At 39.5% G+C, this 15,519-nt stretch overlaps 1 protein-coding gene across 2 annotated transcripts in view; it reads left to right on the forward strand.

The window, feature by feature from the left end:
• LOC128635629 (zinc finger protein 436-like) overlaps nt 1-14,962 on the forward strand; it is a 182,523-nt gene extending 167,561 nt beyond the window's left edge. For both annotated transcript variants that reach the window (XM_053688708.1, XM_053688709.1), the window contains 2 exons: nt 6,982-7,089; nt 13,400-14,962. In XM_053688708.1, coding sequence (XP_053544683.1) covers nt 6,982-7,089; nt 13,400-14,190 — 899 coding nt within the window. In that variant the 3' untranslated portion in view covers nt 14,191-14,962. The remainder of the gene's footprint in view (nt 1-6,981; nt 7,090-13,399) is intronic.
• The last annotated feature ends 557 nt before the right edge of the window (nt 14,963-15,519 follow it).

Raw genomic sequence — 15,519 nt, forward strand, 5'->3', positions numbered from 1 at the left:
ATGATGTTTAGCATTTAACGTGAGTAGTAATAAACAACAAAACAATATACCCTCAGATGTTTAGCATTTAATGTGAGTAGTAATAAACAACAAAACAATATACCCTCAGATGTTTAGCATTTAATGTGAGTAGTAATAAACAACAAAACAATATACCCTCAGATGTTTAGCATTTAATGTGAGTAGTAATAAACAACAAAACAATATACCCTCAGATGTTTAGCATTTAATGTGAGTAGTAATAAACAACAAAACAATATACCCTCAGATGTTTAGCATTTAATGTGAGTAGTAAACAACAAAACAATATACCCTCAGATGTTTAGCATTTAATGTGAGTAGTAATAAACAACAAAATAAATGAAAAGTCAATTAAGATATTAGCACAGAAGATGTAGCAGATTCTCATGTCAGGTTTATCTCTTTCGCGTTGTATTCAGATTTTCATATCCGTGGACATTACTAAGTTAATGCAAACAAAGAGCTGTGAGGTCTCTAATCGTACATTTTATCCACAGACTGAGGTTTATTTCTCCAACATAGGTGTGTCCGGTCCACGGCGTCATCCTTACTTGTGGGATATTCTCTTCCCCAACAGGAAATGGCAAAGAGCCCAGCAAAGCTGGTCACATGATCCCTCCTAGGCTCCGCCTACCCCAGTCATTCTCTTTGCCGTTGTACAGGCAACATCTCCACGGAGATGGCTTAGAGTCTCATTTTCGCGCCGGTGTTGCGCACTTGTTTTTGAGAGGCATGGCATGCAGTCGCATGTGAGAGGAGCTCTGATACTTATAAAAGACTTCTGAAGGCGTCATTTGGTATCGTATTCCCCTTTGGGTTTGGTTGGGTCTCAGCAAAGCAGATACCAGGGACTGTAAAGGGGTTTAAAGCTTAAAACGGCTCCGGTTCCGTTATTTTAAGGGTTAAAGCTTCCAAAATTGGTGTGCAATATTTTCAAAGCTTTAAGACGCTGTGGTGAAAATTTGGTGAATTTTGAACAATTCCTTCATGTTTTTTCGCAATTGCAGTAATAAAGTGTGTTCAGTTTAAAATTTAAAGTGACAGTAACGGTTTTATTTTAAAACGTTTTTTGTACTTTCTGATCAAGTTTATGCCTGTTTAACATGTCTGAGCTACCAGATAGACTGTGTTCTGAATGTGGGGAAGCCAGAATTCCTATTCATTTAAATAAATGTGATTTATGTGATAATGACAATGATGCCCAAGATGATTCCTCAAGTGAGGGGAGTAAGCATGGTACTGCATCATTCCCTCCTTCGTCTACACGAGTCTTGCCCACTCAGGAGGCCCCTAGTACATCTAGCGCGCCAATACTCCTTACTATGCAACAATTAACGGCTGTAATGGATAATTCTGTCAAAAACATTTTAGCCAAAATGAACCCTTGTCAGCGTAAGCGTGGCTGCTCTGTTTTAGTTACTGAAGAGCATGACGACGCTGATATTAATATCTCTGAAGGGCCCCTAACCCAATCTGAGGGGGCCAGGGAGGTTTTGTCTGAGGGAGAAATTACTGATTTAGGGAACATTTCTCAGCAGGCTGAATCTGATGTGATTACATTTAAATTTAAATTGGAACATCTCCGCATTTTGCTTAAGGAGGTATTATCCACTCTGGATGATTGTGAAAATTTAGTCATCCCAGAGAAACTATGTAAAATGGACAAGTTCTTAGAGGTGCCGGGGCTCCCAGAAGCTTTTCCTATACCCAAGCGGGTGGCGGACATTGTTAATAAAGAATGGGAAAGGCCCGGTATTCCTTTCGTCCCTCCCCCCATATTTAAAAAATTGTTTCCTATGGTCGACCCTAGAAAGGACTTATGGCAGTCAGTCCCCAAGGTCGAGGGAGCGGTTTCTACTTTAAACAAACGCACCACTATTCCCATAGAGGATAGTTGTGCTTTCAAAGATCCTATGGATAAAAAATTAGAAGGTTTGCTTAAAAAGATGTTTGTTCAGCAGGGTTACCTTCTACAACCCATTTCATGCATTGTCCCTGTCACTACTGCCGCATATTTCTGGTTTGATGAACTGCTTAAGGTGCTCGATAGTGACTCTCCTCCTTATGAGGAGATTATGGACAGAATCAATGCTCTCAAATTGGCTAATTCTTTCACTCTAGACGCCTCTTTGCAATTGGCTAAGTTAGCGGCTAAGAACTCTGGGTTTGCTATTGTGGCGCGCAGAGCGCTTTGGTTGAAATCTTGGTCGGCTGATGCGTCTTCCAAGAACAAGCTACTAAACATTCCTTTCAAGGGGAAAACGTTGTTTGGTCCTGACTTGAAAGAGATTATCTCTGATATCACTGGGGGTAAGGGCCACGCCCTTCCTCAGGATCGGCCTTTCAAGGCAAAAAATAGACCTAATTTTCGTCCCTTTCGTAAAAACGGACCAGCCCAAGGTGCTACGTCCTCTAAGCAAGAGGGTAATACTTCTCAGGCCAAGCCAGCTTGGAGACCAATGCAAGGCTGGAACAAGGGAAAGCAGGCCAAGAAACCTGCCACTGCTACCAAGACAGCATGAAATATTGGCCCCCGATCCGGGACCGGATCTGGTGGGGGGCAGACTCTCTCTCTTCGCTCAGGCTTGGGCAAGAGATGTTCTGGATCCTTGGGCGCTAGAAATAGTCTCCCAGGGTTATCTTCTGGAATTCAAGGGACTTCCCCCAAGGGGGAGGTTCCACAGGTCGCAGTTGTCTTCAGACCACATAAAAAGACAGGCGTTCTTACATTGTGTAGAAGACCTGTTAAAAATGGGAGTGATTCATCCTGTTCCATTAAGAGAACAAGGGATGGGGTTCTACTCCAATCTGTTCATAGTTCCCAAAAAAGAGGGAACGTTCAGACCAATCCTAGATCTCAAGATCTTAAACAAATTTCTCAAGGTCCCATCGTTCAAGATGGAAACCATTCGAACTATCCTTCCTTCCATCCAGGAAGGTCAATTCATGACCACGGTGGATTTAAAGGATGCGTATCTACATATTCCTATCCACAAGGAACATCATCGGTTCCTAAGGTTTGCATTCCTGGACAAACATTACCAGTTCGTGGCGCTTCCTTTCGGATTAGCCACTGCTCCAAGGATTTTCACAAAGGTACTAGGGTCCCTTCTAGCGGTGCTAAGACCAAGGGGCATTGCAGTAGTACCTTACCTGGACGACATTCTGATTCAAGCGTCGTCCCTTCCTCAAGCAAAGGCTCACACGGACATTGTCCTGGCCTTTCTCAGATCTCACGGCTGGAAAGTGAACGTGGAAAAGAGTTCTCTATCCCCGTCAACAAGGGTTCCCTTCTTGGGAACAATTATAGACTCCTTAGAAATGAGGATCTTTCTAACAGAGGCCAGAAAAACAAAGCTTCTGGACTCTTGTCGGATACTTCATTCCGTTCCTCTTCCTTCCATAGCTCAGTGCATGGAAGTGATCGGGTTGATGGTGGCGGCGATGGACATAGTTCCTTTTGCGCGCATTCATCTAAGACCATTACAACTGTGCATGCTCAGTCAGTGGAATGGGGACTATACAGACTTGTCTCCGAAGATACAAGTAAATCAGAGGACCAGAGACTCACTCCGTTGGTGGCTGTCCCTGGACAATCTGTCTCAAGGGATGATGTTCCACAGACCAGAGTGGGTCATTGTCACGACCGACGCCAGTCTGATAGGCTGGGGCGCGGTCTGGGGATCCCTGAAAGCTCAGGGTCTTTGGTCTCGGGAAGAATCTCTTCTACCGATAAATATTCTGGAACTGAGAGCGATATTCAATGCGCTCCAGGCCTGGCCCCAGCTTGCGAGGACCAGGTTCATTCGGTTTCAATCAGACAACATGACGACTGTTGCGTACATCAACCATCAGGGGGGAACAAGGAGTTCCCTAGCGATGGAAGAAGTAACCAAAATTATTCTTTGGGCGGAGTCTCACTCCTGCCACCTGTCTGCTATCCACATCCCAGGAGTGGAAAATTGGGAAGCGGATTTTCTGAGTCGTCAGACATTGCATCCGGGGGAGTGGGAACTCCATCCGGAAATCTTTGCCCAAGTCACTCACCTGTGGGGCATTCCAGACATGGATCTGATGGCCTCTCGTCAGAACTTCAAAGTTCCTTGCTACGGGGCCAGATCCAGGGATCCCAAGGCGGCTCTAGTGGATGCACTAGTAGCACCTTGGACCTTCAAACTAGCTTATGTGTTCCCGCCATTTCCTCTCATCCCCAGGCTGATAGCCAGGATCAAGCAGGAGAGGGCGTCGGTGATCTTGATAGCTCCTGCGTGGCCACGCAGGACTTGGTATGCAGATCTGGTGAATATGTCATCGGCTCCACCTTGGAAGCTACCTTTGAGACGAGACCTTCTTGTTCAGGGTCCGTTCGAACATCCGAATCTGGTTTCACTCCAGCTGACTGCGTGGAGATTGAACGCTTGATTTTATCGAAGCGAGGATTCTCAGATTCTGTGATCGATACTCTTGTTCAGGCCAGAAAGCCTGTGACTAGAAAGATTTACCACAAAATTTGGAAAAAATATATCTGTTGGTGTGAATCTAAAGGATTCCCTTGGGACAAGGTTAAGATTCCTAGGATTCTATCCTTCCTTCAAGAAGGATTGGAAAAAGGATTATCGGCAAGTTCCCTGAAGGGACAGATTTCTGCCTTGTCGGTATTACTTCACAAAAAGCTGGCAGCTGTGCCAGATGTTCAAGCCTTTGTTCAGGCTCTGGTTAGAATCAAGCCTGTTTACAAACCTTTGACTCCTCCTTGGAGTCTCAATTTAGTTCTTTCAGTTCTTCAGGGGGTTCCGTTTGAACCCTTACATTCCGTTGATATTAAGTTATTATCTTGGAAAGTTTTGTTTTTAGTTGCGATTTCTTCTGCTAGAAGAGTCTCAGAATTATCTGCTCTGCAGTGTTCTCCTCCTTATCTGGTGTTCCATGCAGATAAGGTGGTTTTACGTACTAAACCTGGTTTTCTTCCAAAAGTTGTTTCTAACAAAAACATTAACCAGGAGATTATCGTACCTTCTCTGTGTCCAAAACCAGTTTCAAAGAAGGAACGTTTGTTGCACAATTTGGATGTTGTTCGCGCTCTAAAATTCTATTTAGATGCTACAAAGGATTTTAGACAAACATCTTCCTTGTTTGTTGTTTATTCAGGTAAAAGGAGAGGTCAAAAAGCAACTTCTACCTCTCTCTCTTTTTGGATTAAAAGCATCATCAGATTGGCTTACGAGACTGCCGGACGGCAGCCTCCCGAAAGAATCACAGCTCATTCCACTAGGGCTGTGGCTTCCACATGGGCCTTCAAGAACGAGGCTTCTGTTGATCAGATATGTAGGGCAGCGACTTGGTCTTCACTGCACACTTTTACCAAATTTTACAAGTTTGATACTTTTGCTTCTTCTGAGGCTATTTTTGGGAGAAAGGTTTTGCAAGCCGTGGTGCCTTCCATTTAGGTGACCTGATTTGCTCCCTCCCTTCATCCGTGTCCTAAAGCTTTGGTATTGGTTCCCACAAGTAAGGATGACGCCGTGGACCGGACACACCTATGTTGGAGAAAACAGAATTTATGTTTACCTGATAAATTTCTTTCTCCAACGGTGTGTCCGGTCCACGGCCCGCCCTGGTTTTTTTAATCAGGTCTGATATTTTATTTTCTTTAACTACAGTCACCACGGTACCATATGGTTTCTCCTATGCAAATATTCCTCCTTAACGTCGGTCGAATGACTGGGGTAGGCGGAGCCTAGGAGGGATCATGTGACCAGCTTTGCTGGGCTCTTTGCCATTTCCTGTTGGGGAAGAGAATATCCCACAAGTAAGGATGACGCCGTGGACCGGACACACCGTTGGAGAAAGAAATTTATCAGGTAAACATAAATTCTGTTTTTATGGCGTTCCCAGAGAAGGAACCTGGAACCACCGAATGCGTTCTGTTCGGTAGCTGCAGTACTTATGGCTCCCAAGTGGGATTTAAAGGGACATGAAACCCAAAATTTTTCTTTTATGATTCAGATATAACATACAATTAGTTTCTAATTTACTTCTATTATGAAATTTGCTTCATTCTCAGGTTATTCTTTGTTAAATAGATATCCAGATAGGTAGCGTGCACGTCTGCAGCACTACATGACGGGAAACAGCTGCCATCTAGTGCTGTTGCTAAAAGTGCTGCAGACTTACTCCTGAACCGCCCTGCTTTTCAACAAAGTATAACAAGAAAACAAAGACAATTTGATAATAGAAGTAAATTGGAAAGTTGTTTCAAATTGTATTCTTGAAAATAAATATTTTGAGTTTTATGTCCCTTTAAACTATGTTTCAGTTTTGGGAGGGGCAGGGCAGATGGGAATATATAGACTGTTATGAGTTAGTTCTAAATAATTACTAATAGATACATATTAAAGCTTTGAACACCTTAGAACTCTAGATATTGTAGCGAGGTGATGTCATCTGCACTGACCAACCCACTTCTTTTGTTGTTGTCAATGTAGCAAGACCTATGTTGTATTCAATTTCATTGATCGATTTCCTGTCTTTTGTTTATAAAATCAATAAAAATAAGTTAAACATAAACTATGTTTCAGTTTAAACACTAAATAATAAACTTTATTCAGCAGATACAATATTATTATTATTATACTTTATTTATGAAGCGCCAACATATTCCGCAGCGCTGTCCATGGGTACAATTTATTTAAATAAACCAATAATATAAAACTTCTAAGACACAGGACATAATTTATGTATACTTGTGTATTAGAGAGGATAGGTAGAGGGGAGCGGCGTTGGTACAATAACAATTGCATAACAATATGGTACAACCAATGACTTGTGTTTGTTATTATGTTCTGGGTCTTATATGTATAAGCAGTTAATGGACAAATTAAGAATTCAACTATTTTTATTCGCTATGTTTAATAGTTCAATGTACAAAGTATCAATACAATTCATCCTTCATTATTTCAGACCTTGAAGATGAAAATCTGGAAATTATATCAATTAGCGAGGAAGGAGACGATGAGACGGAGGATGATGATGATCAACAGGTGGAAATTAATTCAAATCACTGGGCAGGTAAATGAGAAGAAGCTTTATATAATTATCAGACATTACCGGTAGACTGTAAGCTCTCCGGGCCCTCTTCCTCTCCTGTACTAGATTAGTCTGTTATGTATTTTATCACAAACCCTTATGACTCTATTCCCTTATCTCTGTACCCAGCGCTATATAATTTTGCGACGCTATACAAATAAAAAATACAAAGTGATTGTTAGAGAACTGAAGAAAGTATACTGATAGCTTTACCTCATATCAACAGCGTGCCTGGAAGTGTTTAAACTCGTCAGTAGTTTATCACACTAGCAACCACCGCTGCCGTCCCACTTGCACAAAGGTTTGTTTCTCTTGTAAGATGTATCAAGTCCACGGATTCATCCATACTTATGGGATATTCTCCTTCCCTACAGGAAGTGGCAGAGAGAGCACCCACAGCAGAGCTGTCCATATAGCTCCTCCCTTAGCTCCACCCCCAGTCATTCTCTCTGCCTGCTTAACTGCTAGGAAGGGCAAAGGGAGTGTGGTGACAAAAATTCCTCAGAGTACCATCTTTCAAGATGGAGACTATTCGGACTATTCTTCCTCTGATCCAGGAGGGTCAATATATGACTACCGTGGATTTAAAGGATGCGTATCTACACATCCCTATTCACAGAGATCATCATCAATTCCTCAGATTCGCCTTTCTGGACAGGCATTACCAGTTTGTGGCCCTTCCTTTCGGGTTGGCCACGGTTCCCAGAATTTTCACAAAGGTGCTAGGGTCCCTTTTGGCGGTTCTAAGACCGCGGGGTATAGCAGTGGCGCCTTATCTAGACGACATCTTAATTCAGGTGTCGACTTTCCAGCTAGCCAAGTCTCATACGGACATCGTGTTGGCTTTTCTGAGATCTCACGGATGGAAGGTGAACATAAAAAAGAGTTCTCTCATCCCTCCTTCCTAGGGACTCTGATAGACTCGGTAGAAATGAAAATATTTCTGACGGAGGTAAGAAAATCAAAACTTTTAATCACTTGCCGAGCTCTTCATTCCATTCCTCGGCCATCAGTGGCTCAGTGTATGGAGGTAATCGGACTCATGGTAGCGACAATGGACATAGTTCCTTATGCCCGCCTACACATCAGACCACTGCAACTATGCATGCTCAAACAGTGGAATGGGGATTATGCAGATTTATCTCCTCAACTGCACCTGGACCAAGAGACCAGAGATTCTCTTCTCTGGTGGTTGTCTCAGGACCACCTGTCTCAGGGAATGTGTTTCCGCAGGCCAGAGTGGCTCATAGTAACGACAGATGCCAGCCTGCTAGGCTGGGGTGCAGTCTGGAAATCCCTCAAAGCACAGGGCTTATGATCTCGGGAGGAATCTCTCCTCCCGATACACATTCTAGAACTGAGAGCGATATTCAATGCGCTTCAGGCATGGCCTCAGCTAGCTGCGGCCAAATTCATCAGATTTCAGTCGGACAACATCACGACTGTAGCCTATATCAATCATCAAACAGGAACACGGAGTTCTCTAGCGATGATGGAGGTAACCAAAATAATCCGATGGGCGGAGGATCACTCTTGCCATCTCTCAGCAATCCATATCCCAGGGGTAGAGAACTGGGAGGTGGATTTCCTAAGTCGTCAGACTTTTCATCTGAGGGAGTGGGAGCTCCATCCGGAGGTATTTGCCCAGCTGACTCAGCTATGGGGCACACCAGAATTGGATCTGATGGCGTTTCAACAGAACGCCAAACTTCCTTGTTACGGGTCCAGGTCCCGGGATCCCCAGGCGGTACTGATAGATGCTCTAGCAGTGCCCTGGTCCTTCAATCTGGCTTATGTATTTCCACCATTTCCTCTCCTCCCACGTCTGGTTGCCAGAATCAAGCAGGAGAGAGCTTCTGGCCACGCAGGACTTGGTATGCAGACCTGGTGGACATGTCATCTGTTCCACCGTGGACTCTGCCAATGAGGCAGGACCTTCTAATCCAAGGTCCATTCAAGCATCCAAATCTAACTTCTCTGCGTCTGACTGCTTGGAGATTGAACGCCTGATTCTATCAAAGCTTGGTTTCTCTGAGTCGGTCATTGATACCCTGATTCAGGCTAGAAAGCCTGTCACCAGGAAAATCTATCATAAGATTTGGCGCAGATATCTTTGTTGGTGTGAATCCAAGGGTTACTCATGGAGTAAGATTAGGATTCCTAGAATTTTGTCCTTTCTCCAAGAAGGATTGGAGAAGGGATTATCAGTTAGTTCCTTAAAAGGACAAATATCTGCTTTGTCTATTCTTTTACACAAACGTCTGGCTGAAATCCCAGACGTTCAAGCGTTTAGTCAGGCCTTGGTCAGGATCAAGCCTGTATTTAAACCTGTTGCTCCAACATGGAGCCTAAATTTGGTTCTTAATGTTCTTCAAGGGGTTCCGTTTGAACCTATGCATTCCATAGATATTAAGCTTCTATCTTGGAAAGTTTTGTTTTTAGTAGCTATCTCTTCGGCTCGAAGAGTTTGAGTTATCTGCTTTACAGTGTGACTCACCTTACCTAGTTTTCCATGCAGATAAGGTGGTTTTTTTCTATATACACTTTACAATTTAATGTATTAGTGTTAGCAACTTCTAGACCGCTGGCGCACTAATTATATTTTTATATATTTTTGGTTTTGCGTACCAAACCTGGGTTTCTTCCTAAGGTTGTTTCTAATAGGAATATCAATCAGGAGATTGTTGTTCCTTCTCTGTGTCCTAATCCTTCATCAAAGAAGGAACGTCTGTTGCACGATCTTGATGTGGTTCGTGCTTTAAAGTTCTACTTACAAGCAACTAAAGATTTCTGTCAAACATCTTCATTGTTTGCTGTTTATTCTGGTAAACGGAGAGGTCAAAAGGCTACGGCTACTTTTCTTTCCTTTTGGCTGAAAAGCTTCATCCGTTTGGCTTATGAGACTGCTGGCCAGCAGCCTCCTGAAAGAATTACTGCTCATTCTACTAGAGCTGTGGCTTCCACATGGCTTTTAAAGGCGGCGACTTGATCTTCGCTTCATACTTTTTCGAAATTTTCCAAAATTTGATACTTTTGCTTCTTCGGAGGCTATTTTTGGGAGAAAGGTTTTACAAGCAGTGGTGCCTTCCGTTTAAGGTACCTGTCTTGTCCCTCCCTTCATCCGTGTCCTAAAGCTTTGGTATTGGTGGTATCCCATAAGTATGGATGAATCCATGGACTCGATACATCTTACAAGAGAAAACAGAATTTATGCTTACCTGATAAATTTCTTTCTCTTGTGATGTATCGAGTCCACGGCCCGCCCTGTCTATTTAAGACAGGTAGTATATTTTTATTTAAAAAACTTCAGTCACCACTGCACCCTATAGTTTCTCCTTTTTCTTCCTAGCCTTCGGTCGAATGACTGGGGGGTGGAGCTAAGGGAGGAGCTATATGGACAGCTCTGCTGTGGGTGCTCTATCTGCCACTTCCTGTAGGGAAGGAGAATATCCCATAAGTATGGATGAATCCGTGGACTCGATACATCACAAGAGAAAGAAATTTATCAGGTAAGCATAAATTCATTTTTTTTAAAGCGGTGATGTATTCAGCGCTCATACAATGTTTGTGCTAACCATACTGCAGTACTGCTCGCTGTTGTGTTAAAATAATAATAATATTTTTTTTAATTTGTAAAATTTTACAAATGTCTCGTCAACCAGCATAATCTATTGCACATTGAACCTGCTATATCTTTGTATTTAAAAGAGCGTGGAAGTCCCATTTCAGATAGAGTGCAATTGGTTTTAATTGTAACTTCCACAATGCAACACTATATAAACTGAACTTGTAGTATATGAGCGAAGGTTCAATAAGAATAGCTAATTATAAACTGAACATGTAATATATCAGCGAAGGTTCGATAAGAATAGCTAATTATAAACTGAACTTGTAGTATATCAGCAAAGGTTCGATAAGAATAGCTAATTATAAACTGAACTTGTAGTATATCAGCGAAGGTTCGATAAGAATAGCTAATTATAAACTGAACTTGTAGTATATCAGCGAAGGTTCGATAAGAATAGCTAATTATAAACTGAACTTGTAGTATATTAGCGAAGGTTCGATAAGAATAGCTAATTATAAACTGAACTTGTAGTATATCAGCGAAGGTTCGATAAGAATAGCTAATTATAAACTGAACTTGTAGTTTATCAGTGAAGGTTCGATAAGAATAGCTAATTATAAACTGAACTTGTAGTATATCAGCGAAGGTTCTATAAGAATAGCTAATTATAAACTGAACTTATAGTATATTAGCGAAGGTTCGATAAGAATAGCTAATTATAAACTGAACTTGTAGTATATCAGTGAAGGTTCGATAAGAATAGCTAATTATAAACTGAACTTGTAGTATATTAGCGAAGGTTCGATAAGAATAGCTAATTATAAACTGAACTTGTAGTATATCAGCGAAGGTTCGATAAGAATAGCTAATTATAAACTGAACTTGTAGTTTATCAGTGAAGGTTCGATAAGAATAGCTAATTATAAACTGAACTTGTAGTATATCAGCAAAGGTTCGATAAGAATAGCTAATTCTTTACAATTTGACATTAATTTGCATCGTATTTCTATCGAAAATATCTCTGGTTGGAAAAATAAATAAATAATGTTTTATATTAGTAGCGTACAATGTAAATAAATAATGTTTTATATTAGTTGCGTACGATGTAAATAAATAATGTTTTATATTAGTAGCGTATGATGTAAATAAATAATGTTTTATATTAGTAGTGTACGATGTAAATAAATAATGTTTTATATTAGTAGTGTACGATGTAAATAAATAATGTTTTATATTAGTAGCGTATGATGTAAATAAATAATGTTTTATATTAGTAGCGTACGATGTAAATAAATAATGTTTTATATTAGTAGCGTACGATGTAAATAAATAATGTTTTATATTAGTAGCGTATGATGTAAATAAATAATGTTTTATATTAGTAGTGTACGATGTAAATAAATAATGTTTTATATTAGTAGCGTACGATGTAAATAAATAATGTTTTATATTAGTAGTGTACGATGTAAATAAATAATGTTTTATATTAGTAGCGTATGATGTAAATAAATAATGTTTTATATTAGTAGCGTACGATGTAAATAAATAATGTTTTATATTAGTAGCGTACGATGTAAATAAATAATGTTTTATATTAGTAGCGTACGATGTAAATAAATAATGTTTTATATTAGTAGCGTACGATGTAAATAAATAATGTTTTATATTAGTAGCGTACGATGTAAATAAATAATGTTTTATATTAGTAGCGTACGATGTAAATAAATAATGTTTTATATTAGTAGCGTATGATGTAAATAAATAATGTTTTATATTAGTAGCGTATGATGTAAATAAATAATGTTTTATATTAGTAGTGTACGATGTAAATAAATAATGTTTTATATTAGTAGCGTATGATGTAAATAAATAATGTTTTATATTAGTAGCGTATGATGTAAATAAATAATGTTTTATATTAGTAGCGTACGATGTAAATAAATAATGTTTTATATTAGTAGTGTACAATGTAAATAAATAATGTTTTATATTAGTAGCGTATGATGTAAATAAATAATGTTTTATATTAGTAGCGTACAATGTAAATAAATAATGTTTTATATTAGTAGCGTACGATGTAAATAAATAATGTTTTATATTAGTAGCGTACAATGTATTGTGTACGGTGTTATTTGATGTTTTGCTTTGTAATTATGAATATTATTTTAGATATTTACAGTTTATAGCTTGTATCATATTTATTTATTTTGTTTACTTAAAGGGACATTACAGTCAAACTTGGAATCCACATGGATGCATTTCTGTTTTGAATAGAACCATTTTTGTAATATACATGTATGAGGAAAATACTTAAAAAGCTATAGCTGTTTCATTAGTGTATTTAAGTATGCTCCGTGCACCAGCTTGTTAAACACAGCACTTGCTCAGAGAGGTTAAGGTGCTTGTACTATCTGATAATGACTCAGTTTGTTAATTGCTGACATGATACAAGCCCCACTGGTGCTTTGAGCTGCTGCAGTATTAAAAATGCTGATGCACTGAGAATATCTAGCTATGCCTCACATGCACGTGCAGAGAACAATGCTAACACTAAACCAGTGATAACTTTACTTGAAACATTTTTACCAGTACATGTATATTGTAAATATGTTTCTATACACAGATGTGAATTATCTTTCTGCATTTTAATTTTGACTGGAATGTCCCTTTAATACTCACTCATGTATCCTTTAATATTGATACAAGTTTCCTTCTTAATTGCAGAGTCTTCATTTCCAAGTAGGGAACGTGTACGTTGGAATATGTTAGAAAAATCTCAAGCCTGTTCTTCGAATGACCTAGTGCGAGAAAATACTGATATATCTCATATGGTTAGTGAAGAGCTGCAGGAAAATGTATCTAATGAATTAACATCAAGTGAAAAAGATGTAGAATATCCTTCTCTCTATTATTACTGTGATCAAACCAGGATTACGCCAAGTAAAGGGTTTCTCAACCGTGATAATGACATTGCATGGACAGATATGCAGATAAAAGACAATAGGGGTCTAAGACCCAATAATGAGCTTAATACAGATCTTGTGGAAACAGATCGCCAATCGATTCCCAGAAGAGAAAAGCCCCATAAATGTAATGAATGCGGAAAACAGTTTAGTTACAGATCTCGTCTCATTAGACATCAGAAATCGCACACAGGGGAGAAAACGCATAGGTGTAACGAATGTGGTAAACTGTATGTTAACAAATTTAATCTTCTCCGACATCAGAGAACACACACGGAAGATAAGATTTTCAAGTGCAGTGAGTGCGGAGAGCAGTTTACCTATAGATCTCACCTTATTATACATCAGAGGTCTCACACGGGGGCAAACAACTGCATGTGTAGTGACTGCGGGAGATACTTTGCATACAAGTCCCATCTTGTAATACATCAGAGATCACACACAGGGGAGAAACCGTACAGGTGCAATGAATGTTCAAAATATTTTTCATGCAAATCAAATCTGCTTATGCATCAGAAATTACATGCAGGAGAATCTTCATCATTGCAATGAATGGGGTAAACTTTCTATAAATCATATCCTATTGCCATGGAGGACATGTTACAATATCAGAGTAGAGAACTATGGGTATTAAATGTACCCACGTTTAGAAGGATCTGGTTCAAGTGGTTTCAGTTAAAGCCTGGGACTAGAATGAATAAAGAAGTATGCACTGTTTATAAGCATTTAAGAGACCTATCTGCACACAGCTTTAAGCAGCTTTTGTCTCTACGTGTAACTTCAGGCAGCTCTTATTGTCAGATCCAATAAAAACCCAAAAGTCCCAGGATGCACCTTAAAAACATTCTCCAGCTCGGAAACAAAATCTCGTTGGTTTCCACTGGCTACTACATTATTGTTCAAAGGATGTTCCAGAATTGATTTTGTGATCATCTGCTGCTACTCCAGGGCGCAAGTATGTTGTTGGCTTAGTTTTCAACACATGAAATGATGGAATCACCAGGACTGACACATAAAACCTTGTAATGGTCTATACCACTGTCACTGGCATGTATTTAGTAGTTAAACAGAAATATTCTAGGTAACGCATAGGATTAGAAAGGAAAAGGAATATATAATGACTTACACGACTCACCTATATAACAAAACAAACAACATGGTATCCAGAATACAAAACTATAAAAATATAAATGGTGAACTATTTCATTCAAGGCTGTTCTCCAGCAGATAGAAAACTCTTAACAGAAATATAGATTTCACTGGTGTTTAAAGGGACATAAAACAAGTTGGGACAGAGACAAAATATAAAATGTACTTTTAATTACTTTACCTGCAAATTTATACTGCAGTGCTTCGCTATTAACCCTTTCTTTTTAGTTTCTGAATTGTAAAGCTCTAACCCCCCACACACAATTCCGTTTATGGCTGTATAATTATCTATTGTTGCTTTGGTAGAATGCAGAAGTACAGGGATTATCTGCTGGAGCTGCCTAGAAGCTGTTCGCTCAGTTGAAATACAATGCCTGTGCCTAAACACTGATAAGGGGGTGGAGCAGACTGCTCCAGACAGCATGGCTATTTAAAGGGACACTAAATCCCATTTTTTCTTTCAGGATTCAGATAGAGAATAGAATTTTAAACAACATTCCAGTTTACTTCTTTTATCTGATTTGCTTCATTCTGTAGATATCCTTTGTTGAAAAATAGCAATGCACATTGGAGAGCCAATTGCATGAGGCATCTATATGCAACCACCAATCAGCTGCTACTGTGTCTATCTAGATATGCTTTTCAGCAAAGGCTATCACGTGAATGAAGCAAATTAGATAATAGAAGTAAATTAGAAAGTTGTTTACAATGGCATGCTCTTTCTAAATCATG

This window comes from Bombina bombina, chromosome 7 (genome assembly GCF_027579735.1).
Source record: "Bombina bombina isolate aBomBom1 chromosome 7, aBomBom1.pri, whole genome shotgun sequence".
In the NCBI taxonomy this organism is placed as follows: domain Eukaryota; kingdom Metazoa; phylum Chordata; class Amphibia; order Anura; family Bombinatoridae; genus Bombina; species Bombina bombina.